Genomic DNA, 27,000 nt, shown 5'->3' with positions numbered 1-27,000 from the left:
ATCGAAAGCCTTATGGCCGCAGTTATGAAACCCGAACAATAGTCTACGTATATTCGTTGTAAAAATACATTTATACCACATATTGTATTATTTACGTATGAATAATGTAATACGTAAAACTCATTACGGCTATGAGATGGCACTCGCCATTGTAATCGATGATTTCTTAGTTGATTGATGACAGTATTACGAGTCCTATATCTGACAATTTATTGATGGCCATCTCTTTTCTCCATAAATCGTAACAAGAAAGGTTCATGAATCATGGAAGAGTAATGGATCTTTTGAGACGTAAGTATGTCCACCGGTATATCGTCGCCACTATTAAAACTTCTTATGTGTGCTTCTCAAAAATATTGAGTGAAAAATATATTTCACATTGACAGGTGTTTTTTTAGTATGAGATACTGTGATCTCGCAAAGTGTTAGACATATTAATCAATATTTTTGCTGTGCAATAATAATAGATATATGGGTATCACAAAAGTTGGAGAGATTTGATGTTTTGAAAATGACAGCCATGAGATTTTATTCCAAGGCGCAGGACGCTCCTGTTTAAATTTCTAATCTATTTGTCCTCATCAGGGGGCTACGTATTCTATTCCTGGTGACGTCATACTACATATTATGATTTTCTCAAAGCCTGGGATATTTTGTGATTGTTTCGCTACTATTACAACGTCCTTCTGAGCTAAGGTTACCAGCTGGTGTTATCCAAAAGGCGGACATATCCTCCCTTTCGAATTAAAAATATAGTTATATTTTCATACACAATTATTATAAATTTGTTTCTTCAAATGAAAAAGTCACCTGTGGCGCAATATTTATTAGTAATTATCTAAACCAAGAGATGTCACGTAGAATTGAGGCTTTCAATATGTTGCTTTTCATCATCTGCGAAGGGGGGAGAGAGATACGTTAGGTGCTCTCTCTCTCTCTCTCTCTCTCGCTTGGTGGGCTGGCTGATGATGTCGTCTGCTGTTAGGTAACTTCGGGAAGATAAAGGATGGTTGTAGAGAATGACGAGATTTAATTAAGGGCGATTACAGTTGTTACATTATAATTATGGGTTATAAAATGTACAAATTTTTGCGATCTGTGCGACTATCGCGAAGTATTTTCAAGATTCTTTGAACTGACGAGGAGACAATTAATGTTGATGTCCTCAAATGAATTGGAAAGTTCTCCGCAGTATCAAAACCAGACAACTACAGTACCTCGGCCACGTTATGACTGCACAAAAGTACAGCATTCTCCAACTCGTTATAGAAGGAACGGCCAATGCTAAACGAAGCCGCATTTCGTGTTTTAAGAACCTCCATGAAGCACCACTGAAGTAGAGACATTAGTAGCAGACGATAAAGCAAAGATCGCCCTAATGGTGGCCAATCGATTGGAGATGGTACGAGAAGACGAATACATTCATTAAATAACCGATTGATAGTCTTCTTTTTAAATAATATGTATAAATCTACCTTAATATCCGTAATGTTTCTTATTATTCGCCCTCCAATCTCCTGATTGTTCGCCCCTCCAATGACAGTTGACAAGACGTGACCAATAGTATCATTGCTATTTCTCATAGATTTCTTGAAACATCAAAGTACTTCTTCAGATTCTTCCAGCCATGCAACGTTTTATTCGCTTTTTCTGAATGCTGTCTTCGTGTTGTAAAATGTTCACAAAATTTAAAGAGATGCATTTAATTCTCGTTACGTACGTCGTTATTGAATGAAAATATATTGCATTTGAAAGCTTCAGAAGAGAACGTGTTCGTTCATGTTACTTCGTAAAGTACGTAATATCACGCGCTAGCTAAGTGAATCTCACGCCTGAATATAATAATTCAAGTCTTTCATAAACTTTTAATTCCGTTTTGAAATGCCGGGGATATTTACTTTTACCCAGCAAAGCAGTGCGCTTTCAGCACTCTTGTGAAATTTAATGTTCAAATATGGAAAATTTACCGCCGTTTTAATTATTTATACAATTGTAAACGACCTCTCAACTATAATATTCTGACTTCATTTGTTTTGAAACGTAAAACAAAAAACACTTTTAAAAATCTTCATTAAAATTTGAAACGCAACGAACTACTGACTTATTATATAAAATTATTACCATTTCATATACGACATAATATATCTCTGATTTTATAAATATTAGCTCACATGTTTTCCCACCATCACCCACCGTGCAAATCGTGGTGTAATTAACGAAAAGCGCCCTTCAAAACTGTGCAAACAGATCTCCCTAAGACCATCGTTGTGAATGGCGCAAGATTTATATTTTGATTAATGTTTATTGCTTTTATTTTTTATCAATTGCCGTAGTTTTTAATAACTACGTAATATATCTGGTATAATGTTAAGAAAGCTTTGAAAAAGAAAAAAGATCTGAGGAAAAGATACCACATTTTTAAGTCCACAGTTACTCACAATAAAATCAGCAGTCAATAATTAATTCAACAATAATAATATCTACTGTAATCCAAGGTCGAAACCGTTGAAAAATAAAATTAAAATCTAATTTATAAACACATGGCTGGTGGGTTTATTTATCAAGAAGTCACGTGTTTTTACGACAGTTTTAAAGCTACCAACGAACCACAATGAGAAAAAAACGTCAGGTTTAATGCCACATGCCAGAATGTAGTTTTTGCAAAATACTGATGGGTCTGACAAGAAAAACGCAAGTTGGCATCGCAGTTTCCACTGCGTACGTCAATAGAATTTTTACTAACCTACGAGCTACAAGTATATTCATTAGGTTCATAATTATTATACGTTCAGAAGAGTTGAATAATAATGCCACGACCGTATTTAGTCTGTAAATTCAGTTGAATCGCTGCTAGTTACCAAATAAAAGTCCTCATCAATGACGTTGACGTATTCACAATTGGTTTATCATTTTAAATGCATTCGAATCTAATTTTGACCCATTCTGTAATCGTAATAGTTATCGATTGAAAGACTAAAGAGTTGTCTTAAATTTTCATTGTCATGAAAACTTAGTTCAAGATATGTGCCAGTATTTTCCGGAACGGTATAGGTACCTATTCTTAATAAAATGTGTAAGTACCTATATGCGTTGATATATTATTATGTCTCTCGACACTGAAAACTATTTATAAGCTATTTTAATTTGGACCAATCCTGACGCCATTTGTGAATCAAATTTAGGTATATTATTCAATACTTTGATTTAAATTGCAAAATAGGGTATCCATGATATTTTGGCAGAATTTGAAAACGTCATCGGTGACGTGTGTCATATCCGCAAACACTAAAACATTGGTGTCGTCAGTAAGTAATGGATAGAACACACGGCCGGCAAGCGCTGATGCATATTCGAATCCCATACGGTACAAGATTTTTTTAGGATTTTATTAATCGGTATGTTCGGGAGGTAAGTTATCTTTAGAAAGCTTTTTATAATGTGCATTAAGTGGGTATACATTAAATCTAGTGATTGTAAAAAAAACTCCATTAAACACATTTATTATCTTGTTATTGCTATTGTCAGTGACTTCTGTATTGAAAAATGAAGCTAATAAAAGCTCTCTCAGTCGTAAAATGTCTCCGTCGCTGACACTAAAATACGTTGGATTGTTTTATTTTTAACTACTTCCTGCAAGACACATGGATTTTCTCAAAACTATCTGAAAACAGAAATAGCTTCGTAAATAATATTTATAAATGGCACACATTTCAATTGAATGAGTTGAAACGAATTATAATATATTTCTTATATACTAGGTACCTACGTTATAATATTATATTATTTTGTCTCTGTTCTGGTAGAACACACTAACTGGAGAATACTAGTTTTGAGTAATTTGACTTTGAAGTTGTTAAAATGTTTGAAATGGTCTATCATGTGAGTTTATTAAGTAATCGTAAAAAGGATGACTTTAAAATAAAGACTGTTTATTTATTAAGAAGGTTTCCAGACGGTAAAGTTTGAAATAATGAACATTTTGGTATAACTAACTCAATATGTAATTTTTTCGAATTAGTGTCTTTTGCCAGAACAGTGACGATTTATTATGAAAATAATATTTTTTTTCTTAATTGATAATTTATAAACGTATTTATTCTTACTTATTAACGGATTAATATAATATTAATGTAATCCTCCGGAAGACTCGTAAGCGCCTTGGCTTGCATTTTAAATAATTAATCTGGCATTCATAGAGGTTGCTAACAATTTCGTCTCAGCTAAAACAATATAACTATGTAGGTGAATAAAACTTATGTTGGCAATATTCCATAATCGCAATACAATAATAATATGATTTCATCGGCATTCGGAAATACTCTCACTTATTATGGAATATTATTCGAAAATTACTCCTTTTATCGAATTACAGAATATTCTTTTTTATGACGTGCCTTCAATAATGGTTATTGGTTACATCAGTTACATGATGTTACTCTAGAAGTTGGAAACGTATTTTTCTGAGATTGTATTATTATGATCACGTCGAAATTTCATCAGAGATTACCATTACTGCAGCCCTATGTTCTAACTAGTGATATGAAGTCACCCGACGACATGACGTAATTGTGACGTCAGCCAATACACGCTCGAGGCAAGCCGTCCAACGCACACGGCTCACCATAGATATTATTATGCTGAAACACCCACGATGGCCGAGTGGCTTAAATGCCGGCCTATAGAGTCGAGGGTCCCAGGTTCGAATCCTGGGTCTGGCTAGTACACATATTGTTTTTCAATTTGTGTATGAGTCAGAGTATGGACCTAATAGGTTGAGCAAGTGGCTGATATCCATTTCTCGTAAAAACAAAAATCTGTCAATACAAACCTCCACTCTGTGGAGGCCCATATGATCCTATTAGGATCGGACATGGTCGAAAGAAAGAAAGAAAGAAACACCTATTTGTGTATGGGGACAATGGATAACGCCAGTATTTGAGTAGCGTTAATTTCTCGAATGGTATTATCACTCCGGTAGTACGTCACAATGATGTCATATGACGTCATGTCGACCGGGCGACTTCAACTCGCAAGTTATAACATAAGGCCCCTGGCTTTCCACTAACCGACTAACTTGCGTCAGTCTTCGTCGGATGAGACGGTCAACGTTATATAAGACTTACCCTCCTTTCACACTATACGGTTTTGGCCGTACGGAAAAAAACCGAAGGCGACATTCTTTTAGTAGCGTGAAGAACTTGTTGCCTATTCGGTTTTTGACCGTTCGGTTTTTTAGCGAGCGTTATTCTACATAATGTGAGACTCGTTTTATACTCGTACATGACATGCACAGGATCTTCAAACTAAATACCTACTGATCATGCCTTCGTCAGTCTTGGACTGGAAAGCAGGCGCAAAACTTAAAATAATCGTTTTTGTTTACTAATTCGGTCAAGTTTGTTAAATGTATGCTTGTAAGTATAAGTGCGAAAAAATCTTCTTGGCTACGTGTTAAACTATGAACTAACATTCTCCGCCCATTTTTAACCGCACTTCCATTATAAACTAACAAGCTCCTCCCATTTAGTAAACAACAGCGCCTAGAAGCGTAGCCAAGAAGATTTTTTCGCACAGTAGCCAACTATATATATATATATATATATATATATATATATATATATATATATGTAATAATATACAGTTTGAGCTACCTACATGGAAATTATTTCGTCCTACCTATAGACTTGTTTTCTGTTTTAAATAAATCTATCCAATGGAAAACGCCAGTAGCGTCTCCCGAGGCCCGGGTTTGCGATCGCTGAATCAAATATTAATTATAGTAGAGACGTTGTTAAATTTAATATGTCCAACATGCTAGTAAACCAGCGGTATCGAACCTTTTCCAGCATGTAAGTCAAAATTGTATTAAAAATTTTGTAACTCCCAATTATTGCCGGTCACATATTATTTTAATCTGAGTAGGTAGGTACTTATTTTTTTTAAAAAATCAACTAAAAACTAAAATGTACTTTTTATTGATAACATAATAATAACATTCTATGTAGGTACCCGAAAAAAACTATAAACACAATGAACAAAAAAAATCTTTGTGTGTACTTATGTACGCTCGTTAGAAGTTATACTTCTTTGGCGTAACAAAACAAAAACAAAACTTAAGATAAACTAGATTCTTTGACTAGATCTTAATTATCTTGTTAAATTACACATTCAAGAAAAAGGACCGCTTATTGGGACGCCGTTGGTTTATATACACTTTAACTTATATTACTAAATTACATAATGGTTTTTGGTTGTTTTTATTTTTAAAGTACCGACTTTCACTCTGACGTTTAATCGTTTGTTTACGTAAGGAATTGGAAACGGCAGACAATAATAAATTCGCTGCCTAGGCAACGGAACAATTCTAAACTATAATATTATACTGTATAATCGTCACGATTGCAGTATCATACTGTGGCGTAAAGGTAGTGCGTTCGGCTGATAACCGAACAATCGGTGGTTCGAATCCAATCGGGTGCGTTTTTTTTCGTGTGAAAAAATAAATTATGTGTTACATGTCACACGCCAAAAATACACTCTGATCTGATTTCCCAAACGCGCCAAAAGAAGTATAACTTCAATAAAAAAAAAATTCGTTCAATGGGAGAACCGCTATTTTTAAAATCGTGTCGAGTGTCGCATGTACACCTTCCCTGCTCTATAAAGTTTGTCCCTACATAAATAAATTTTATAATACTCGTAGGTACCTTCCTTTGAAACTTAGGCCGACACAATATGTCAGGTAGTCATAATTAAACTTGGCGCAATTGCTAAGTACATTTCGCTCGCATAAATACATAATAAGAAAGGACTCCATTGAAATGGAAATATAGAAATGGTCCTGTTTAACAGCCTCTCCATTGTTCGCAAATGATTCATTGAAACCTCTGAATTATTTCTGGAGAACAAGGGAAGGAATAATACGCCCATTTCACGAGGAATGAACACTCAAAGCTTTAATTTGGTTAATTTGCCAATTTGTTTTTAACATTTTACGTAGGGAGATTAAAATCGTGCGCGCCTCTGCGGGTTAGTGGTGAAAACCTCCTGTTGTGTTTGTCGACATTCGGGACAGTTGTAATAAAACCACCACCCGCTGAGTCCACGCAGTCCTTATTACAGTTAACTAAACGTGTCATAAGTAGTGTTACATTGATTTTTGTCTCCATGTTCATAGTTTGCCATTAAGCTCAGTGACGTCCCGTGGGGGTAGGCAGATTGAGCGTCGCTTGGAGGCGGCAGTTACTAGAAGGGCGGCAAATCGAGGAGAATCTTTAGGAATATTATGTATATAGAAATATGTACCTAAACTTAGTACCTAATAACGAAAATATCATTCCATTGAACAATTCAGCTCACTGGTTGGAAACAAAATGTATTACTTAACATAAAAGGTTTAACAGGACTGTATTTTATTGTCGGGTTCGCGATGTCTAGTTTACTCCTATTGTCCTTGGACGTCACGTCATTGATGACCAGCAATGACACGTGCAGATTTGAAAGTTGTCAGGTGTATTTTTAAATGTATCTGTGGGTCTATTCTATACTTATCGAACACTAAAGTGATAAATAGTATCAAACTTAGGGTAGGTTTGTATCAAAATATTAGCACTTATTGTAACAATTACACGAAGCTGGTTTTTATTGTTGCAATAAGTGCCATATTTTAACAGCAGCAAGATAGGTGCTGTTAAAATATAGCACTTATTGCAACAATAAAAACCAGCTTCGTGTAATTGTTACAATACATGCTAATACTTTGATACAAACCTACCCTAAGTTTGATAATATTTATCACTTTATCACTTTAGCGGTCGATAAGTATAGAATAGACCCACTGAAACCGTAGACTTTGTACGTAGATATTGTTGATTGAAGTAGATATGGCATTTGAATTGGAGTTAGCGGTATATATTTTGTTAGCAATGTATCCATACAACACATTTATTAAATATTGGGGTCATGAAAGGATGATAAAAATACTGTATAAAAAATGGGGCGGCATTTTGTCTAGGGACGTCACTGATTAAGCTAACACCGCTCAATAAATATACTTACTAAGAATATCTATATGCAATTATATAATACGATACAGCCGTATATAATATTGATTGATATTTTTAGATACTATACATTTTTGCCCATCATTAAAATTTTACTTAGGTATAATGAACATGACAATTCATGAACTCAAAGAATTCACAACATGGCATACAATAAAGAAGAATAAGTGTTAACAATATTTTAATAAAAGAAAAAAAATATTTTATTTAATATGGTTAAAAAAAGTAAGTACATTAAAGCACAAAGAGGGAACTGAGTAGACCCTATTTTGAAAACTTAATATAATAAAACATCGTCCACTTAAAGTCTAAAAAAAAAAAATATGTAGCTAAATATAGATTTCTTCTAAAATCTATTACATATTCACCTACAAAATACGAGGGTGGGTCAATAAGTCCTTAGAAAAGCCGACAGGTGGCGCGACTAGTACTGTAAGCGGTTTGTTTTCATGCAGCGGCACTACCGATTCAGTATGCTGCGAAGTTTCAATCAGATTGGTCGGGTTGTTGTGTGTTTCTCGTACATTTAAAAAAAAAATTTGCTTGTGGAAAATGGAGAAAATTGAGTTTAGAGCTGTTATTAAACATTTTAATATAAAAGGGTTAACAGCAAAGGAAATAAAAAATGAGTTGGATTTAGTTCACGGCATATCTGCTCCTTCACTTGCAACTATTTATAACTGGTTAAATGAATTTAAACGTGGTCGTACATCAACAAAGGATGAACCACGCTCAGGACGTCCTGTAGAGGTGACTACACCAGAAATGATCAATAAAATCCACGATATGGTGTTAAGTGACCAAAGATTAAAGTTGAGTGAGATAATTGAGGTTACAGGGATCTCAAAAGGTAGCGTCATTTCTATTTTACATGACAAATTGGGCATGAAAAATATTTCTGCAAGATGGGTGCCGCGTTTGCTCACAGTCGACAATAAACGCAATAGGGTGGTGGCCTCTAAAGCCCTGTTGTCGCTCATGCAACGCAATCCGGATGAATTTTTTCGTCGCTTTGTGACTGTAGATGAAACATGGATACACCACTATACTCCCGAGACGAAAGAACAGTCAAAGCAGTGGATTGCGAAAGGCGAACCATGTCCAAAGAAGGCGAAAACCGTAAAATCAGCTGGTAAGGTTATGGCTACTGTATTTTGGGATGCACGTGGAATTATTTTCGTTGACTATTTGGAAAAAGGAAAAACAATAACAGGGGATTATTATGCATCTTTATTGGACCAGCTAAAAAACGAAATTGAAGAAAAACGGCCTCATTTAAACAGGAAAAAAATCCTCTTTCATCAGGACAATGCCCGTGTTCACACATGTTTACGATCAATGGCTAAAATTGAAGAATTGAAGTTCGAATTGGTCGACCACCCACCGTATTCGCCAGATTTAGCCCCCAGTGACTTTTTCCTTTTCCCAAACTTAAAAAAATGGCTAAGTGGACAACGTTTTTTTTTCAAATGAAGAAGTCATCGATCGGACAAATGCTTATTTTGAGGACCTTCCGAAAACTTATTTTTCTGACGGTTTAAAAAAAATTGAGAAACGTCTAACCAAGTGTATTGAGCTCCAAGGAGATTATGTTGAGAAATAAAAAAAAAATACAAAAATAAAAACTATTTTAATGCTTTTTTCTAAGGAATTATTGACCCACCCTCGTATTATACTTCTGCTAACTGTATATATTCGTTTATCAATGGATTGAATTACCAGTGATATACGTAGCTAGTTATGATTGTAGGTATCATATTAGTATATTGTATTATTTATTATTATATACATACGAATCAAAAAAAACCTACGGAAATAGGCGTTTCTACTGATAATACTTGTATTTGTTATATTATAACGAAATCACAAAAAAACCCTTTGATTGTTGATCGATTGATTAAAACACAATCACTGCTGACCTGTTAATTAATTTTTAATTACCACATTTAAATATCATGTTAATTATATCTAATGGCCAAGTAACGCAAACGCGGCAGTCGCGGTGTCAGCACTAAATGAGTTTTAATCCCCAATATGATTGTTCAATTAAGTGTTCTTTCCTCTCTATAAAAATACAGATTAAACGATTCGTTTACAACCTCCTTGTAAAAGCCTGTTTAGTAGCAACTTACATTATAAGAGTATTTATTACACGCTTCGTCTAGAGTGGGAAATGTAGAAAATAGGCAGAGAGATATTATCTGAGTCTTGAAACGTATTCCCATAGGTTTGTTTTTCGGGTTGGCTAAAATATCGCTGGTGCTTTGTCCCAAATATCGCTTCAGATACGTACTCTTACTTACACGTAGATGAATATAGCTTGTTGCTCTTCAGAAAACTGTCAGGCTAAGTGATTTAGAGAGATTGATAGGATAATTATGACATAAATTCTCATAGGTACTTACGCACTGTTTGCATTATGTCACATCGCTTTATCATATTAAGGGAATTCATGGCTCGACGGAAAATCTATTTTCCTCGCTTCAATCAATATGCGGAGCTAAGGTATAAACACAGCTGGATGTTTTTCATAAAATACAGAAGCTAACATCATGACTAGGGAATCCAATCCCGAGCCAAAATTCTGATCCCGGGATTTCGGGATTACAATTTGACAATCCCGGGATCCCGGGACTAGTCCCGGGATAGGGATTTTTTTCCATTGTTAATGTAAAATTTTTATATTTACAAATAACATTGATAAAATCGGTCAAAAATAAATCTAGTATAATTTATACTAGTTAAGACATTTATTGTTAATATTGTATACGTTAAATCTTGGAAATACACAAGTTTAATGGAGTAAATAATGTTGTAATATAAATAATAATGTGAATTTAATATGAGATTGCTATTTCTGATAGTAAAGACATAATGAATAGATCAGCGAGATTTAAAATAGTAAAGCAAATAATCATGGCGTACTTATGGCCTTTCTTTTCATAAATCTAATTAGTCAGCCAAATATGAAACTGCCGTAAAACGTATGATATCATGGTGGAATTACTTTGTTAAAAGTGCGATGCATTGTTTTTTTACCAATCTTTCTCATTTTTAATAATCTATGTGAAAAAATAAAATGAATCGGCAACCTACACATCAAACTTCATTCAAACTCAGTTTATTTCTAATGTAGTTATTTTGTATTAAAAGTATTTTTTCTGTTATATTTTCCATAAAAATTGATAAAAAAATCAATCCCGAAATCCCGGGATTATGTTTATCAATCCCGGGATTCAAAGGTATCAAAAATAGCTCGGGATCCCGGGATCCCGGGATTCGGGATCCCGGGATTGGATTCCCTAATCATGACGTGTCTTTATAAATATTAAGATACTTACTTACTTTTCCTTCTATTTATATTATGATATTATAGCCGGTCTGAAGAACTTTCTAATTGGCTTCTAATTCGTGATGATTTATTGAATTCATCATATTATTATCTTGCATTATCGATATATTAATATTCTTTATGCCGCTTAAGTACCTAAATATGATTATACTAAAGTTTTCTGAAAAGCTATCTAGGTACCTAAATTTAATTGATTTATTTTTGAACATTTAAAAATTGTTAGTATAACATATCTGTATTGTTGTCCCATTGAAGCGTATGAAACTAGTCCTGGTTATTACTAAACTAATTGGAGTAAGTACTACATATTGTGTTTTATTTTAATTTATACCTTTATTATAAATATGTGTTAGGAGAGACTTACATTAAAAATTTTGATCCGCTAAGTAGGTATATTGATGTTTCTATTTATGTATTGGTTTATTTATTTTTCAAATTGAATATATCAACAAATATTTTCAAATCTAGTGGTACTCATCATAGACAAAAATATGTTTTAAATATTCTGAAATTACAATCGCATGTGGGTATATTGTTATTCGAGACCCAGAGTTTTCCTTTCGGTATCTTCAGAAATACAAGCGATACATATATATAACTATATAAAATTGACCAAGATTATTATTGATATTTTAGATAAGTATGGATATTTAAGTATTCGTTTAGATTATTTTGTAAATATTTACAATCATCTTCCGTCGAGCGCTTTTAGTCTAAAATATAACTAAGAAGTTAAACGGACAGCATGTCTTATCATTATTATTGTACTTTTCTTTTATAGTTATTTCAACCAAAAGCTTCTTCCAATTAAACAGAATTGTCAAATTTTGCTGTCGATGTTTGATACAAGAGAAAGCGAGCTTTTCGTACTTAATAAAATTATAAATTACTACGGGACTTGAGAGCTTTTAAATTGAACTAGAGGTACCTACATATAAATTAATAAACTCGTCATTCGTTATTTCTAGAGTATCAAATAAATACTTATTTTAAGATGTAGGTGTTTAGAAGAAATCGATACATACCTGCATTGTATGCTATGTATCAATCGCCAAAAATTCTTCACATTTAGAAACCCATCTGATAAAGTAGAAACATTTTTTAATCGATTTACAAATTCACTTCAAACTTTATGTCTGAATATGCCAGTCGATAGTAGGTGAGTACTCCATCTTGGGTTTTAGAGAAAATTTTTGATCAGTGTTAAGTATTCACAATCGGGACATGTTATCAGACTATCCGATTGAATATTACGACTGCCGTGCCCATCGAACGGAATCGACCCTATACTCGTCAAATGAACTCCTTAACTCCAATAAACATTGTAGATCGTAACGATTAGCAATTAGGCCAACATCCAAAGTTGAGCTCTGAATTAATAACTAGGGCATCTGTGGGCGAGGGGCTACTGTAAAAGGGATTATTGGAACTAAGGTCTGGGTAACCTTTTCATAGTCGAATTGTAACCTATTTTATGAGGATTGTTATCAATGCATTGTAGAATAAATTACTCGTAAATTATAATTAAGTACACCAATTTATCGGCTTTCGTGTTGTTTTCATTGTGACATTTATTTGAGAATGGAATTAGTAATTAATATTACGTGTATTTCACGTTGGTTTCTGTTTTTATAAATATGTTATGGCATTAATTAATGACTACTAAAAAGCAATTCCTCTTATATCTACTTACTCGCTGCCTGATTTCCAGATTGTTCTATGTCACTTTCAGTAAAATGTTCAGGAGAGCAATTTGAAAGTTCACATTGAAATAATAAATTGTACCACCAATATATTATAAATATATCGCTGTCTTATTCCCAGGTTATTCTATGTCATTTTCTCTAAAATTCTCAAGAGAGCAATTTGATAGTTCACATTGAAATAATTGCACAACCTATATATATTAAAAACTGTGTTCTGCATATAAAAGAATAACTTATTTTCGAGATTATCGACAAATGCGTTCATAATTTTTATATTCTGACTAATAGGTTAAACAGAGTTCTGGAAATAGAACAAAATGGCATTAAAAAGTCATATTCCTTAAAAATGTGAAATAGAACAACCTGGAAATCAGGCAGCGTACTATAAGTCAATAATGCGTCAAACCTTTTCGGAGAATAGTGAGTAGTATATATAGGGCAACATTTCAGTTTCATCATCAACATCGTTAGCGTTACGAGTTATCTGCAACTAGGGCTTCCAATTATCCGGGGTAAAAAATACCACCTGGTTAGCGGTTAATTTAGGATTTAGTAACCGGCTAACCGGTTTTAAACGTCGAATTTATAAATTACTTATTTTTCATGTTTAAATATAAGTTTTTCTTTTATACCTAATGGTTTCATTGAAAAAACGTGATAAAATAAAAATACAAATTAGTAATTTGGACTTTTATTAGTTTAATATAGTTTAATAATAGGTACGTATAAAAAATATCAAAATTGGAATTTACCCATTTCAAAATATTAAAATACGACAATAAACATACCAATGAGGAGCACCTTAGTAATAGTCGATAGATTAATATTTATTATGTAAGAACCTGCTTATTGCGCAATTGTATACAACATTTTATATACCTATTCTATACGTTATATCATTATCATCAGCTGGGATCGATCCATTGCTGGAAGAAGGTCTCCCCATAGCTCCCTCCTATCTTCTCGGTCCCTATATATATATATTATGTATATTGCTGGAGACTTTCACGGTTGGTTCTATATTTTAAATATAAGGTAAATATGCTTATAACACTGCAGTTACTACTTTGTATTACCTACAACACACAATAGATGTGTGTGGTAGGTAATTCAATTAGTTTCAAAAACCTAATTAGATAATACATATGTATCAAAAAGTTGGTATAAAATATACGTACTTACATGTATTTTGTCAAGAGCATCTCTTCAAGCAAATGTTACCACTTACCACGCGCGTTGAATTGAAAGCTCTACCTGCAACATTGTCTGGGTACTGGCTTTAGTAGCGTCTTCACATGACATAACTAGTGCGGTTTTATAATATTTGCGCTGGAGTATGTATGTTCTTTACATACCGTTTCATATTGTCCCACAATAAGTTAAATTATTTTTTCGAAAATGTTCAGGGCCCGTGTATTCTATCGAGTAGGTAAGTCAGTAAGGGATAAGACATTAAGTGAGTAACGGCTTTACAATTAGTATCTTATTAAGGGGTGTCGTGTCGTACATTTTATTACATTCGGAAAACATTTGAATAAAATAAGAGTTTGCGATTATGACAACGCACAGCACCAGTAGAAACCTTATCTATGACGAGGCATTCAGTTCGACGGATAGAAAACTGTCCTCAGTGTTGTCAACTGTCTTTCATAAAAAATATGCCAGATAGGGTAAGAAAACAAGCTAGATAAAAAAATGTGTCATAATTATAAAGTATAAACATTGTTTGTACAAAGATCGACAAGAATTTAGTTTTTTACAACTAATGTCATAAAATTAAAAATGAATTCATGTAAGAAATTTAGTTATCAATTTGCATGTAGATAATATTTAGTGTATTAATTTTTTGTTATATATATACGCGCATTTAAAGCACTGACAATAATGTTGGTACAAGGGGCACTGTCACCTGCTATTTATATTTATTAGCAGTAAGATATAAGGTACAAAGACCAGAATTTAATATTTTCGCTTTATTATGAAAAGTTTTATGCTATTTGCGATGCCGAAAAACGCTAGATTTAACGCCATACGCCAGATGCGAATTTTGCAAGCTTTGTGCCTATTCAAAAATGCTAAATATGGTAAGAAAACTCTCCTCCTAATACTACGTGAATTTAATTCGCTCCGAGTCTCACTGCACTTGTAGTATTATGGTTTTCATACAAACACCCCATAATATATTAGGTATTATGTAATGTCAGAGGTTATCGAAATCACACAACTTATTTTGAAATATTATTTTCGATGAATGGTTAAAAATCTCTGATTTTGGGGTAGAGAATATCTAAAGGGTTACACGTCTAATGTATGTATGTGTCAAGAGTAACAAAAGGGCAGCGACAAATGTCACCTCTGCTATTCTCCATTGAAAGTCCTGTTTTTCAGGTAAATTAGATTAAAGCCTAACTATATTGCGGGTAGCGTTAATTGACATTAGCACTTGGTACTCCCAATTCGAGTCATTTAACCAGTGTGAACATTCTTCAATTTAGTATGTAGGTATAAGAGAAAATTTGATGTGAGGTAAGTATTTAGATACTAGTTATTGGAAAGTATGACCTGAACGTTGTATCAACGACGTTTACCTGAGGAATTTTTATTAACCACTCAAACTATTTTTCAGTAATGTAATACGCCAATATAAGCGAAATTTGTATGACTACTAGTTAGGCAGGTGACTCAATTAATAAAGCAGATTAGACGGAATTCGATAGATGCAGCTTCGTCTTGCCAAACCCTACTTATCAGAAAATATGTACGTCGATGTAGCATCTGGCGACCACATTTCAACATCGCCCATACAGACTACAACAAACCATTTTTATCTGAAATCAGTACATCGCAGTCATGGCCCCCACATCCTTATATGGGCCCCCTTCCTATCGCTAAGGTTACAGGTAGTCTGACGCTCTACACTGGCGTTTTCCAAATGGTGTTCGAGGTCAAATAAAATTATGTAATTGGCTTTTTAGCGATTTTTTAACACATCGAATTATGAAGTTGTCGCGTATCAACACACATAAATTAAACAGCTGCATCGCACAACCATATACATATTTTAAAAAGGTAATAACCCCGAAGTGAAATAGTATACTTTTTTACTATTAAATCAATTTAAAATGTGTGTTTAACTCATTTATCTGATCGACTTTATATGGCTACGGCCGTATGTTGTAGCTTAACCACTGGGAAATGCCAATAGAAATAGCGTATTTCAAAAAAATACTACCTTATTCTTAGGTCAATAATTATTATAAAAACATCATTGTTCGTAGAATGTTTTATCGCATTTGAATGCTAAAAGACATAGCTTATAATCAGTATCGTTAGAATTATCTTCAAATGTGTTAATCGTGCCCATTTTTTGAATAATAAAATGCCTAATTCTTGTCAAATTTGGGATCACAGAGATTATAAATATATTTTTTTATCGTAAATATTTATAATGGTTTTATAAATGCGTTTAAAAATTAATAAAACTAAAAAATCTTAAAACCACTGCACATGGATGTACTGAAATATGACTATATTCTAAAACATTAGATTGAGAGGTTTAAAAGAATACTATTTTATGTTATAAAAATACTTTATGGAGTCTGTCATCATGCAATCAGTTTCAAATGTTTAAAATAAATATAAAGGATAATAAGGCGTCAAAATTATATAAATAGATTATCTACAACATTTAAGGAATGTCCAGACTTATGCTTTAAAAATAACATAACATCTCCATTTTGACCTACGTGGCGCATGTGGGCTCTTAATAAAAGCAATTATATTTAAGACTGATGTACCTATATCCGGGAACTGATATATTGATTATTTCATTGTATAGATTTTCTCCCATCTACCAAACAAAAATTATTAAATTAAAATTTTAAATTTAAAAATAAGGCATTTTAGAACAAACTTTATGGCTCTGAGACCAAATCTTGAGCCATAGGAATTCGGCAAAGGCGCCGAAAATATTCATAAAGACAAGTGTGATTGTTAAATTATCGCATGAACGATTCTTTAAGTAGATATATTTTATGATCTATTATCGCTATTATCATAAATGCTGACTATCACAGAGTAAGGAACTATCACGGAGAAAGCTCAGTTTACCCTTTTCTCGTAAGTCAGTTCCGATCGAAAATTGTGCACTTTTCACTGAGTTTTCAAACTTCGGCCGCAAGAAAGCGTTCCAACAGACGACAAAGGAATATAGGAGTGTCGCATTTCAGTAGGAATTTATGTGATAGGTTTTGTACTGATATTAATAAATAACACAAATCTTGACGCAACTGCGACGACAACTCGCAACTGCCTACTAAGGTCCCTAGTCCAAAATCTATAAAGGTTTTACTGAATTGATGCTCCATCTACCAAAGGCAGCTAATTTGTGACAATATATTGATAAATTACATTTTAAAGTGATTTAATTTAATTAATACGTATCTAAAAACTTATAACATCAAAGTCAAAAATATATTTTTATGTACCTAATGTCTAAAATAAACCTAAAGTTTCCATCTTATTATCAGGGCCGAATTTACCATAATGGGGCTATACATATACAGGCCAGGGCTTCCATGGGCCATGTGAATGAGCTTTTGGGGTCCAAAAGCTCGACAATATAGAAACATAGTCATGGCCCCCACATCTTAAAGCGGGCCCCCAGGCCAGGATCTATGGTGGGCCCCCCTACCTATCGCTAAGGTTAAGCGCAGTGTGATTTTTTACAGCTGTGTTCCCCGAGTAGTTTCCACGGAACCCCAGGGTTAAGGGTGTTCCGTGTATTTTTACCGATTTTTAAATAAATCCAGTTGATTTATTGAGTTTTTTGCACTTAGCATAATATAAAGCACTGATCGCGACTTCCTTTTGTGGCAGCCATGAAACATGCAACCCTTCGCCATATTGGATAAAAAGCTATTTTGTAAGTTAGGAAACATAGTCTATCATTTAATTATGTAAATCATCATATCACATCAAATTACATCGGACAGCCACAAATTCTTAAATGTTAATAATCATTAAGGAAAATAGCGCCTAATATTATTATTAGAGCAAATTTGTTGTACCTATGTGTTTTTCTCACTTTACTGGCTGATCCGCCATGCCGGGTCCCCTCTAAGCCCGGGCCTCCAGGCTAGAGCCCTACCAGCTCCCCCCTTGTGGGGGCCATGGACATAATTACTGTCCATAAAATATTTAATTCATTTGCAAAAAAATATGCCACCAGAAGAAATGTTTACTTTACACATATGTGTATATAATGAAATATTAGTCCGGGGTTTCTTCAAGCGTACATATATTATATGACCTTTATTATTATTACAAATTATTTTATGGTTATTTTTATCAATAAAATTTAGTTTGTTAAGTTTTTCTAATGTAGCGAAAATATGTTTGAATAAAAAGTCGTAGTTTTATTGTATTTTATATTTATTTAAAAAAAAAACATCAATTTTTTCTGAAATAAAAATGTGTATGACTTCAAATCTTTTTTTATTTATATCGAATCTAATTTCAGTGTGGTCACAATCTTGTAGTTCGATTCGAAACCGAATCTTTAAAAGACAGTGGAGGAGCTTGCAATAGACAAGAGAACGTTCCCTGAGACAACCAAGACCCATACTCGGTTGTAGTTAGAGTTAGGTATTTCCCGAGAAAATCTCAATATCGAGATTCGGGATTTCCAGGAAAAGAATTCTCGAGATATCGGGAGATTTAAAAAAAACCAGGAAAAATCCTAAAATCAATGTAAAAACAGACAAATTCCGAAAAAAATATGATTTTTTTATTTATGAAAGAAGACAATAGGAAAACAAAAATAATTCAATGGAATTTCAAAACACACACTGTCAATCGCGTACGCCTTTGAGACACAAAATTTCCTGATGTTGCAAAAATTGCGCTCATTTTGAGTCGAAATGCCCCGATCAGTCTTTGAACGTTTTGTGTTTTCTGTCCACTTTTTTCATATAGAAAATCGTTTTTTCAATAAATATTTGATAATAAAGAAATCCCGAATCCCGAAAAAAGATTCTTGAGACCCGGGATTTCCCTAAATGTCGAGAAATCGAGATTCGTGATGGAAAATCTCGAAAATTTCTCGAGAATTCCCGTCGGGAAATTCACGAAACCCAACTCTAGTTGTAGTGCCTATATTGATGTGATGGGAGCGTAATTTAAATCCCTGCGATCGAATCGAAATACAGCGTGTTATACCTACAATGTTGGTTGCGTTAAAATCGTCAGGAAAAACTTTTTTTTCATTAAAATTTGTCACACTCGTGAATTAATAACATTTTTTATTCTCGCCTCGCAACAGTCGCGTGACTTTGTTGGTTGCCTACGTGGGCAGACAGAGCACTACCCACAATGCGAAAAAAAAACCACGCGCAATGTTTTCCACATTTTCACTCGCGCTCCACACAAACAAACACACAAAACAATACAACAGGAAAAAAAACAAGTTTCCGTCCTTATTCAGCATTGTCGGTCGCCACCCGCCGAGGACATTACGTCACGCTCGTAGAGAAAAAAAAACTTTTCAGAATGATTTCTACCCTCGCGACACAGTGATTTTCAACATCAAAAGAAAATTATTCAAAAAAGGTATTCCTTTACGTTCTAAGATGCAACATGCATTTTAATAATACAAAATATGTAAAGGAAAAAAAAACGTTGGGTGCGCTTAGGTAATGCAGATTACCAATACAAATCAACATAAACATAAACCCATTAAAACTAACCGGCCTCGCACCACACTCGGTCTTAATTGAGCGTATCACGAAGCCCTAGTGTGAAGCAACCGCAGTTTCTTTACGCCTGGGATGTCTCAGGAGAAGATAGCCACATACTTAAGAGCTTACTTCAGTGAAGCGGCAAATAATTTTCAACAATAAGTGGGACGAAATTCGGACTCGTTGTCAATCGGAGAGCGATAGACGAGTTGTAAGCACGTCAATTTGTTTTGTGATGGCGTCAGAGGAATATATACTTAAATCTTGTAAAGATGACCAAAAAACGTTACGCATTTACTCAAAAAAGAAAACATGTCAATGAATATATTATTATTATTACTGATATAACAATTGAATAAACATAACATTAAACGGACGCATGTTGATTTTTTATGACAAATTATGTTTTGTTCTGCACCCATCGTTTGCACAATCTGCGCGTGGCGTAGTCACGATCTTTTTAGACCATGCCTCAGCTGAAGTATAGCCTTAAGACTGCGTTTACAGAGATTTTCAGTGCCCATCGGCAGAGTGAACTAACAAAAACAAATGATCGGACGGACATGCATTACTGCATTACTGTGTGAAGAAATCTTCACATCTGTAGTAAGACGCTGCATTTTTTTAACGTAATAAAATTGGCCTTTGTGGCGACCATGTCGGACGGCCCGATGGGCCCAACACCTGGTTGGACCGACTTAGGTATCTCTCCTCCTACAGAGCACATTCTCGGACATGTCCAGAGGTTATGGTTTGCATGCTATAGTAAAATACAATCAGTGTAATTCCTTGTGAATCTGAGAAGAAATTATTACCCACTTGCTGTATATAAACTGTACTCACGTTGGTCTAGTTGGTATAGCAGCTGTCTTCATATAAATACGTGGAATTCGAACCCGCGGCTGGCCAAAAAAAATGTTTTTTTTCAAGATGTATGTGATCCATTGTAAGAACCCAATGGGTTGAGCGAATGGCTAACAACTGTTCCTGGAACATACAATAAATTTATTTTTGATTCCTAAATCCAGTTAGTATTTTGGCCACCTTCTGAGTAGGTTTCTCAGTAGATTTACTGAATGAAAAATGGTTGTGAACTTATCTTGCCATTGACGAGTGACAAAATTTGCTAAATGGAAAACGCAGTCATGATATTTCAATTATATGATATATTCTATTCTCGTAAATGCGTTCTCATTATTTATACAATATAATATTAAAATAGCATTAATTTTCAATTTCAGCATATCAGAGCTGATATGATTAATATTATTTTGAATTATCAACATATAAGCAGTTGATAGCTGGTAATATATTGTATTTAGATTTTGGGTTGTAACACTGTGTATTCGTCCTCCATCTTTTTTCGAAATCTCTTTATTGAGACTACTCCTTCCAACGAGCCCGAAACGTCGTGATAAGGGAAGGGAAAATGGCGAAACTGTTTACATATGTGTCTTTCTTGAACTAAGTCTTTCTTATTTACTATGTTTCTCCAATTTCTCTCTTTCTGCTAATTACTTCGTGAATGATGTTCGATTCTATAAATACTTATAACTTTAAAACCAGACACAACAACATTATTGTGATGAAATAACATAATCCCTAAGCTCAAGATTATGATTACTCTCTGAAAGAGGGACCTTAATACTGTCACAATATTATCCTCCTTGTTTGTTAAAGTTTATCCTTTTCATTATAGTGCAGCTGTAGCTCATACCTACTTAATAATACTTAATTTTGAATCTAAATTTTTTTTTAAACTTTTTAAAAGAAATAATTTTTATTTTGTCCCAGTTTTTCTGTCTTGGAAGTTGAATCCCGATTTTACAGCGTAAACTTTTGAATTTTCTTGCGTCGGGTGAAATGTTGAGAAATTTCGTACGGTGTGACAGAAGACACCTTTTAGAGGCCTACACTTTGGACGTCTTTGTCTGCCTCTGGCGAAATAAAAAAAATCACCATTTGCAGGCGGATAAAAAGAACTTTGATAATATTTATCATTGTTTAGCGGTCTTTGTACGACCGTCTAGGAAAAAAAGATAACGCGTTTTGAATAACATTTTCCTGAACTTTCTTTCGGGGTGCTAAATTGATATTCATGATTTTCCTGAGCACCGTCTTGGCAATTGTGAGTCGTGGTATTTGTCAAGTGTTCCTTTTTTCACATTTCGCTCGTTTTCTTCAATACAAAAGCACTTATACGCACGCAAAAGGGCGTATTGGACGCGAAATGACTGTTGGCGAAAACTTTCAGACGTCTTTAATGTACCAGTTACGGCCAACCTTCTCGCCTTTCCCTGGTTGTTGCGTTTGTAGTTTTGGTCCTTGATTTTTCCACACACTAATAAAATTTTATACCACCATCAATTTACTTATGAGAAAAACACTGAAATGCCGAAGTTATGGGGGCGATATTCTACCAAATTGCTATTCATAAAATTAATGTGTATTTATTTCCTTGCCTGTGTGGAATAATAACTTTTTCCTGCGTATCAGGTTTTGCGGTGAAAACTTCCTGCCGCAAAATGTTAAATTTATTGTAGGTATTCAACAAGGGTTCCAAAATCATATGTGGCGCTCAATTCTGTAGGTGTGAGGGGTTTGGTGCGTTCTACCTCAAACCAGCCTAACCCCACCTCTTCATGAGGGGTGGTGAATTTTTTATAACAAAATTCGTGCTAATTGCGCCGGCGGATTTCTTCTCCAAAAATTATTTTTTAATATCCCTCAAAAAAGTTAGTTTGAATGAAATGTGTGTTTCATCATTTAAATGTTAGCTTTTTATTTTTCTATTACTTTTAAGAATGTTGTCTTTTCTTTGTAACACTACGCTCCTGAACACGTAATACACACCAGGATAAATTAAGCTTCTCACCCCCACTCGCAATCATTACAACATGTGCCTAATTATTTGTAAATTTTCCTAATTTCAGAACAGTCTGTCAACATTTTCGCGGGAAACGGAACACGCGTGGTCGACAACAGCTGGGATTTCGCGCCAAAATCTGATCAATCACACAGAATGCTCGTCGGTGAGTTTACTATCCAATCAAATTGCAATACTATTATTATTATCCAATAAAAAGTAAAATTACCAGACCAGTCGTGTCTTAGTTTTCAAATTATGGTTCAGCAATTCAAGCATAACATGAATAATCTGTAGTAATTATTTATTATAACTATAAATAATTGTATAGAATTGTCATTAGCTGATTAATAAGACTACTAGTGACATAACCATGGATGACAGGGATCTAGCCTTGGGGCCCGACCAGTTAAGTGAGATAAACACACCAAAAATTTATCTTATATGAAATGACTACTTATCCAATATGGCGAAGGTTCGCATGTTACTTGGCTATCACAAAAGGGGGTCGCGATCAGTGCTTCATAATATGTTGCTGATAGTTATTTTAAAATACCAAAAATCGCTGAAAAATACACGGAATACCCTTTATTTTACACGGAACCCTGGAGTTCGGCGGAAAATCATTTGGGAAACACTACTGTAGAGCATTACACTGCCCTTAACCTTAGCGATAGGTTGGGGGGCTCGCCTCAGGATGTGAGGAGCATGGACATAACCATAATAATATGTGCAAAACGTGCATTGCATGAAGGCGGCTGAAATAACCTTTTTTTTTTTTAATCTAACTTCAATTATTGAAACGTTGCTGATCACCGCCTTTCGAAATGATATCCTCAAAGCCTTCCGTAGTAAACACTTTAAAATAATGGTTTCACTAATTTTTTATGCTGCTGCAAACCGAAAATCCGATAGGACTATTTACCTACATAATAACGAAAGATCATATCGAAATATTGTAGAATGGTTTCAATATTGGACTTAATATGTGTGCTCTACACTAAAATAACATTTATGTAAAAAACCTAGAAAAAAGCTGTAAAAAGCGTCAAAAATGTCTAGGTAGGTATATTGTGTATTTAAATCAGGGGGATGCGGATTTTTATGATTTTGCACGGGGGCGATGGAGTCCCTTGGGGCAGGCCTGCACGCAACTATGATAATAATATGTAAAAATTAACCAGCGACAATTTTCATAAAAATATATTTCTTACATCGGTTGCTGGTACCCCGCTAAGCAAACATTTATTATAATTATTTTAGTATGTATCTAACTAATATTATTATTATCTCTTTCATTTCAGATGTCATTATCCCCTCCATTTTGATAGCTGCACTCTTCATTGGAAATGCAGTTATCGTACTCATCATATTTAAATACAGGAAAAGGTAAATATTATGTGTTAAGTCGTTTCGGGTAAACTTTGGCTAGGGCCAATTTTACCCTGGGTCAATCATATCCTGCTCCCAAAAATAATAAAACTTACCTAATTAAACAAAATACCTTTTTAAACAATACCCTTCTTGCTTTTTATTCGAAAAATCACTAAAAATCAAAATCTAAACTAAATGTTTTCAGACATGAGAGAAAGTGAACATGATCGCGTTGATCAATGGTGTGAATCAAATGAATCCTATCGCTGAGGGCATTTGATGGTTGAAGTGTTGTTTGAGTATTTTTTTGCATCCTGGGTTTCGCCTTTCGACATCATCAAACACTATGTACGGTGCTAGATTTACACTTGAAGGAGCCTTGGGTTAATAATATGTATAGGGGGCCCCAAAACCCAAATTATCATAATTTTTATTGTAATGTGGGAATTGTTATCGGTCTAGTCACTAGTGAATGAATTGTTTCATTTATGTATGCCGCTAAACCAATGGTAGTTTTATTGTGCACGCTGAAGATGCAACAATAACAACTAAAATGCAACACAAGTCTTCATTAGTATTTTTATTTGGCATATTTTACTGCAATTAATTCCATACATAAATCAATCATCATAATCAATCATCAAAATAATCATAAAACAATCCAATAAAATTACCTTCTAACTTTTGTGGATCTTGGCGCGAAGGCAGCTGCTTCTTTTGCCTCGTGATTTTTTTACGGATTTTTTCAGGCTCTGGGGCCCTCTGCTATAGAGGTAAATCCGGCTCTGACTATGTAACAGTCGCGCACCCAGGGGGGGGGGGGGGGGGGCAAAGGGCCCTGGCACCTCAAACATAAAAATTATCAGAATGATTTTGAACATTGAAATTGAAAGCCAATAAACCATAGAAAAATATGGCAAAAAAATGATTTAATTCTCCAGCACCCTTTTTAGAAAAATCTTAGATTTTAATTTCTAACACAAAAATTTCGAAACACCAATGTCGGATTTTTTTAGAAACCCAATCCCTAATGGAACTGTCAAAAAATTTTCGGTTCCACCCAAATTCCGGAGTGGTGTAGGTCATGGCTGGGGAGGGCAAACAGGGCTCTAGCGTGAGGGCCCGGGCTGTGGGGGGCCCGGTGTGTCGGGTTGACCAGATAAATGAAATAAACACACATCATAAATTAGCTTTAAGAAGCTTAGTGAAAAAAAGTCGCCTGCGGTGCTATTACACTTCATGGCTATGAATATTTAGAATTATATAATTGTGCATTATATTTTCTGGTTATTATATGTCGATACTCGACAGCTCCATTATTAAAGTAGATGTATTAAAAATCGCTAATAATTCACTGTATAAGTACCCTTAATTTGAACTAAAACACAATTTGAAAAACGTTAATGTAGTGTTTCACACTGCCTTTAATCTTAGCGGTGGGTAGGCGACCCGCCAAATATCCTAGCCTGACGGCCCGTTTCAGCATGTGGGGGCCATGGTGTAGGTACACCGAGTGCTATAATAGACAAAAGACCGATAAACGAGAAATTAGGCTGTGTTGTGTTGAGTAGGTTTGTGTATAAGAACGACTACACCCACTACAGTCGGTGGTGGTGTAAATCAAAAGAACTTTTTTTTTCAGTGGAATTCGGCATAAATATTGTAGCTCTTGTCTAGGTCTATCGAGACCAAGCGGGTAGCACAGCCGATATTATTTGAGTAATGTTTTAGCATATGTACTAGGCGGATATGACCAGCATGGTCGCTGGACGGTTTAACGGTTACCGCCACGCCACTATGCCTCCAATTTAATAAAAACTAGGAGAAACTGTACAAATATCCGTGTGAAAATATGTAAAAAGAATTATATGAAGAAGAAAAAGAGCCTATGGGACTAATTTACATTCTCCTCCTTGGGCTCCCCCTAATATTAAATCCTTGCTATGTACACTCACCAATAGTAAATCTACACTGATATTACAATACAGTTAGGTCTCGCTTATATAAGTACTAAATTAATATGTCGTCGAACTTATAATTAAAATGTATTGTTATTTCCAGGAAGGACCAAGAATTGGATGAAATCGAAGAACTCAGCAACATTGCCAGAGAAGTGACGTATAAAAATGGGAGAACATCGTTGGAGATTGATGACAACGCAGTAAATTCTGTTTGAACATTTACGATGTTGCAAAATATATATTATTTAATATTACTGTTATTTTATCTCATCCATTAGTGACTCTTGATAAATTTAGTTATTCTTCAAGTTGTGCGTCTCATAACTTCATTTCATTTTGTCAAATATCAACTCATTTACTCATCGTCCGTTTGTACATACTATTAACTGATAAAAAGTACCTTGACTGCTTCATCAACGATCATTAAACTGACATTAAATTTTACTTCTATTATTGTATAAGACTTGAAAATCATGACTATTTAAAAATTTCACTGCTATGTCAATTTTCCTCAAAAATATCGATTGAATTCGATGGAGGCTTATTTTTAATGATATTTTTGATTATGTAATTACACTGTTTGTAACCTACATAAATAAAATGTAAGAATATTTTTTTTGAAAATAAACACTTGGTTTTATTTCCAACCCAACGTTTCAGCTATGCACTGATTTTTTTGTTACTCATAGTATGAAAAAGAAGGGAGATATGGAAATAACACAAAATCAAAAGTAATAAAAATTATCAGCTGATCCAACTTAGGGATCGTCCATAAATTGTCATTTTAATATTTTAATACATTATTTAATACCATGTGCCATCTTAATATGGGCCCTCCACAGGGTGGGTGGAGGTTTGTATTAACAGATTTTTGTTTTCACGAGAACTGGATGGAAGCCACTTGTTCAACCTATTAGGTCAATACTGACTGACTGACAAAA

General features: G+C 34.2%; 1 protein-coding gene across 2 annotated transcripts in view; it reads left to right on the top strand.

The window, feature by feature from the left end:
* LOC147066206 (uncharacterized) overlaps positions 1-26,679 on the top strand; it is a 215,554-nt gene extending 188,875 nt beyond the window's left edge. For both annotated transcript variants that reach the window (XM_085955879.1, XM_085955878.1), the window contains 3 exons: positions 22,792-22,890; positions 24,029-24,113; positions 26,160-26,679. In XM_085955879.1, the coding sequence (XP_085812005.1) occupies positions 22,792-22,890; positions 24,029-24,113; positions 26,160-26,274 (299 nt within the window). In that variant the 3' untranslated portion in view covers positions 26,275-26,679. The remainder of the gene's footprint in view (positions 1-22,791; positions 22,891-24,028; positions 24,114-26,159) is intronic.
* Positions 26,680-27,000: the final 321 nt, after the last annotated feature.

The sequence above is a fragment of the Rhyacophila brunnea genome, unplaced genomic scaffold, assembly GCF_057557595.1.
Source record: "Rhyacophila brunnea isolate RB1 unplaced genomic scaffold, BYU_Rbru_1.0 scaffold_5, whole genome shotgun sequence".
NCBI lineage: Eukaryota > Metazoa > Arthropoda > Insecta > Trichoptera > Rhyacophilidae > Rhyacophila > Rhyacophila brunnea.
Note: the sequence above shows the minus strand (reverse complement) of the source record. Positions and strands in the feature narration are given on the sequence as shown.